Consider the following 4,825-nt stretch of genomic DNA (forward strand, 5'->3'; position numbering starts at 1 on the left):
GCTGGCGCGGCTCAGCGGCTTCAAGGAGAACTTCACGTACTGCCGAAACCTCAACATCAGCGTCTGTCCGCTCAGCCAGACCGCGAAGAACGTGAGCTGGGCTCCCGCCGGAGGGGCGGGGGCGGGAGCCAGGTCCCGTGGGGGAGATGGAGCAGGAACCTGAGGACAGCGGGGCGGGGCCCGGAGGAGGTGGGGCTCAGAGGGTCTCTGGAGGGACCCGCGGGTTGCGAAGTTGTTCTGTTGGAGGATCGATCTGTGGCACCATCGCGTAGGGCACAGTGAAACTGGGGTGGGACGGAGACCCAAGTACCCCGTGGGGACTTGGATCAGCCAAGAAAGTTGCCGCGCACAGGGGGCGGGTTTCAAGAAGGCCCGCTGTAACCCTTGCTCATTCTGACCCTCCCGCACCAGTTCCAGGTGATCATTTATAACCCCTTGGGGCGGAAAATGGATTGGATGGTGCGGCTGCCAGTCAGCGAGCACGGTTTCGTCGTGAGGGACCCAAATGGCACAGTTGTGCCCAGCGATGTGAGCCCATTCAATGAATATTCCTCCAATGAGTACCACCCCCAGTTTACCTCCTGCCTTGGACACCTCCCCCTGGGCGTTTCTACCCTTTCCCCGCCATCTGATTATCTCCATTCATGGACACCCCTCCCATGGACACCTCCTTCTCTTGGGTAACTCGTTTTCATGAATGTCTTCCCCTCCATCATTACCTTGTGCCTGGCACTTTTTCTGTGACTATCTTCCCCCTCCATCGTTTGACATCATTCCCCCCTGGCAACATCTGTCCCCCTACCAACCCCCCTGCCCTGCCTCCGGAGCAAGCTTCCCACTTTTTAATGTCTCCTCATGACTTTTTAAAAAGATTTTATCTTTTTCAAAAATTTTATTTAAATTTTAGTTAACATATAAGGATTTTTTTTTAAAGTAGTTTCCACGCACCAGCATGGAGCCCAATGCGGGGCTTGAACTCATGACCTTGAGGTCAAGACCTGAGCTGAGATCAAGAATCGGATGCTTAGCTGACTGAGTCACCCAAGGCACCCCAGGATTTTATTTTGTTAAGTAATCTACATCCACCGTGGGTCTCGAATTTACAACCCTGAGACTTGAGTCGCATCCTCTACTGACTGAGCTAGTCAGGAGCCCCGGATTTTGTTTTTTATTTTTGTTTAATTGTTACTGTCTTCATCCTGGAAGGCCTCTTCCTAAGAATCTCTTCCTCCCCCAAGAATCTGCCTTTCCTTCATTCCCTTGCTTCAAGGATCTCTTTCCCCACTTTCTCCCTCACTTCCCCTCTCCCCCCACCAAGCAATTTATTCTCCCCACTCTATGAATCTTCTCTGCAATCTCTAACTCAGAATTTCTGACACCCCATCCTCCCTGACCAACACTTAAATTTCTTCCCCCATCTGGGGACGTATTCCCCTGCTGGAGTTTGACCCGTCCCTTTATGTACAGCTCAGTATGTTATTCACAGTCTCTTGACTCTGTTTCCCTCTTCCTTTACCCGAGGTGGTGATACTTCCTAGCTCAGACGGTCAGGAATTGCTTTTCCCAGCCTCACTGCCTGCCCTGGGCTTCAGCATCTACTCAGTAAGCCAGGCACCTGGCCAGCGCCCCCATGCCCACAAACCCCAGCCCAGATCCCCGCGGACCTGGTCCCGTGACTTGGCCATCCAAAATGAGGTGAGAGTCTGGCCAGATTCCCTTCCCTGTCGCTGTGACAAACCTGAGGGATCATGGCGAGCTGCGTGGGGTCTGGATCGGGGGTCTTGGGTTCACGGTGTGGTTACCAGTCCCCCATTACGTGTCCTCCAGTGAGTGACCACTTCCCTTGGAGCCTCAGTGCCCTTTTCTGGGACTGCTGTGCAGCACCAGTGTCATCCCGTGTGACACTTGACAGATATGAAGGAGCTGACGGTGGTAGGGGTTTGCAAATTAACTAAGGCAAGTCAGAGACTTGAGGGAGGGAGCCAGATGGCCACTGGGAGTTGGGGGGCAGGGGGCGCAGAGAGAGGGATCCAGGCAGCAGGGAGCAGCAAGAGGGTGGCGAGTATTCAAGGAACCCACTGTGGCTGGAGGGGCAGGTGTTGGGTGACAGGTCAGACTATGCAGTACTGGAGGGCCAAGGGGGAGACTTCGGCTTTTACTTCGAAGGAGCCACGTGAGGGTTAGGGCTGCATTAAGATTGTCATGGGCCCCAGCACTTTTGCCTTTGTGGGTCTCTTTTTCCATAAAAAAAAAAGTTAAAAATTGGGGCGCGTGGGTGGCTTAGTTGGTTAGGCGTCCGACTTTCGCTTAGGTCATGATCTCGCGGTTCGTGGGTTCGAGCCCCGCATCGGGCTCTGTGCTGACTGCCAGCTCAGAGCCTGGAGCCTGTTTCAGTCTGTGACTCCCTCTCTCTCTGACGCTCCCGTGTTCACACTGTCTCTCTCTCTCTCTCTCCTAGCAATAAATAAAAACATTTAAAAAAATTTAAAAAAAAAGTTAAAAATTATATTTCATGACCAGGTGGGTATAAAAGATAAATATTAACCAGGTAGTCTTCATTATAACATACTCACTATTATTACATTTAAGTTTTCTTCTGATTCCAAGAGAAATTAAAATTTACACATTTCCGTTGGCCCCTAAAAGTCTCCTGGGTCCTGGCACTATGATTACTCACTCTGTCAAGTGCACAAGTCAGCCCTGGGCCCTGGTGGACTGGCTAGGATGGTACTTGGGGTGTCACTGGCGCCCTCTGGCGGCTGCATGGCGAACTGACTGGGGGGGCGAGCCTGGAAGGGATGGATCAGCTGTATTAATCTCAAAAGGCCATGGAAATGGTAAGAGGTGGTCCAATTGAGGAGAAGGTAGAAGGTAGATCTGTTAGGAGTTGTTAACAGGGCCAGGTGAGGACATAGAGAGAGGAGGGGCGGGTACCTCCTGATGTTCTCCTGAGCCCCAGGAGGGTGAAGCTGCCCTTGGCTGAAATGATGGTCATTGACGTCTGTCTGCCTTTTCTATCCAGCACATCCGCGCTAGGTTTGACCCTGACACAGGGCTCTTGGTGGAGATGGAGAACTTGGACCAGAATCTCGTGCTACCTGTTCGCCAAGCCTTCTACTGGTGAGGGGCGGGGACCACCAGGCCAGGGAGAGGGTGTCAGTAGAGCTGAGGCCACTTTCCTGACTCTCCCCTGCCCCGTTCCCAGGTACAACGCCAGCGTAGGCAACAACCAAAGCGCCCAGGTCTCGGGTGCCTACATCTTCAGGCCCAACCAACAGGAACCATGGCTGGTGAGCCACTGGGCTCAAACGCGAGTGGTGAAGGTCAGTGACCAGGGATGATGAGCAGGTGTGGGGGAGGTGTGGGGCCTGGGGGGGGCAGTGAGCTATGTTTGGGCGGGTGTGGAGCTGGGTGTAGGATTTACACCTCCATCATATCCAAAGATGGCTAAGACCTGAGGGGGTGCTTGAGGATCTTCCCACAGGGCTGACATGCATGGCTGGTTGAGTGGACAGTCCTGCCTTGGAAGCAAGAAGCAAGAGCAAAGCCTTTCACCTCTGCTCTGGGTGTCAGGATTATAAGTTAGCTTTTGTGTTTTTTTTTTTTATTTTTTTATTTTTTTTTTATTTTTATTTTTTTTTAATGTTTTATTTATTTCTAGGAGANATCATGACCTAAGCGAAAGTCGGACGCTTAACCGACTAAGCTACCCAGGCGCCCCTATAAGTTAGCTTTTGAAGCCGGAGGTGGGGTGGATTCACTTGGCCCGTGAACGGGGAGGACCAGGTAGAGCTGCGTGAAGGGTTCACCGAGGATTAGCGCTGAGGTGGATATTTGAGAGTTCACGCTTGGATAGGGCGTGGGGCTTGTCACCTGGGATGGATAGCGGAGGGTGCATCTGGCTGCTTTCAGGGCTCACCCTTGTGGGGCCTCGTGTTAACATCTCCTCTTGGGGCAGGGATGGCACAGGCAATAGCAAGATTCACATTTGTCGCACTTCCCCTTGAGGTGAATGTTCTGCATTCCTGGGTCACTGTGTTAGGACAGTGTTGTCTGTAGTAACTGTTGCCAAAATGAATGGTGCCTAAAACAAAACAGACTTTCCGTCTAACAAAGTCTGGCTGGGCCATCCAGGGCATGTGGGGTTATTTCACCGTCATCCAGACCTTTTTTTTTTTTTTTTAAATGTTTATTTTTGAGAAAGACAGGGTGAGCGGGGGAGGGGCAGAGAGAGAGGGAGCCAAAGAATCCGAAGCAGGCTCCCGGCTCTGAGCCGTCAGCACAGAGCCTGACACGGGCCTCGAACCCACAGGCTGTGAGATCATAACCTGAGCCAAAGTTGGATGCTTAACTGAGCCACCCAGGTGCCCCCATCCAGACCTCTTCTATCTCATTGCTCTACTTTCCTCAACATTCTGCTTTTACCTCATGGCCCAAGATGGCTACTCAAGCTCCAGCCATCATATCTGTATCTGAGCCAGTGGGAGAGCGAAAGAGGCAAGGAATGGTGTTTACACCACTTTGGTCATTTTCCACGGAGCAAGCCATGCTCACACAGCTGCTGCTGGCGTCAGGGAAGACTGGACAATATAGTCTTTAGTCTGGGTAGCCACTTGCCAAACTAGAATCCTGTTCTAAGGAGGGAAGACGGGGTAACGGCCAGCAGCGATCCTACTGCTACGCCCCAGGATGATGTGGTAACATCTGATGGAGGAAGTGGGGGCATCACACCTAGGCAGGTGGGGGAGGTGCCCATGCTATTGGCGGGGTTTACAGCAGGGGTGGGTATCTGCAGGGCCCTGCGCTCAGGTGCATGCTTAGACCC

At 52.5% G+C, this 4,825-nt stretch overlaps 1 protein-coding gene across 1 annotated transcript in view; it reads left to right on the plus strand.

Moving 5' to 3' along the window:
- MAN2B1 (mannosidase alpha class 2B member 1) overlaps window positions 1-4,825 on the plus strand; it is a 15,365-nt gene that overhangs the window by 7,960 nt on the left and 2,580 nt on the right. The window contains exons 12-16 of the mRNA XM_077767964.1: window positions 1-91; window positions 412-528; window positions 1,522-1,695; window positions 3,023-3,120; window positions 3,206-3,338. The exon at window positions 1-91 is cut by the window's left edge and continues 41 nt beyond it. Of these exons, the coding sequence (XP_077624090.1) occupies window positions 1-91; window positions 412-528; window positions 1,522-1,695; window positions 3,023-3,120; window positions 3,206-3,338 (613 nt within the window). The remainder of the gene's footprint in view (window positions 92-411; window positions 529-1,521; window positions 1,696-3,022; window positions 3,121-3,205; window positions 3,339-4,825) is intronic.

The sequence above is a fragment of the Crocuta crocuta genome, unplaced genomic scaffold (assembly GCF_008692635.1).
Source record: "Crocuta crocuta isolate KB4526 unplaced genomic scaffold, BGI_CrCroc_1.0 scaffold115, whole genome shotgun sequence".
Lineage (NCBI taxonomy): Eukaryota > Metazoa > Chordata > Mammalia > Carnivora > Hyaenidae > Crocuta > Crocuta crocuta.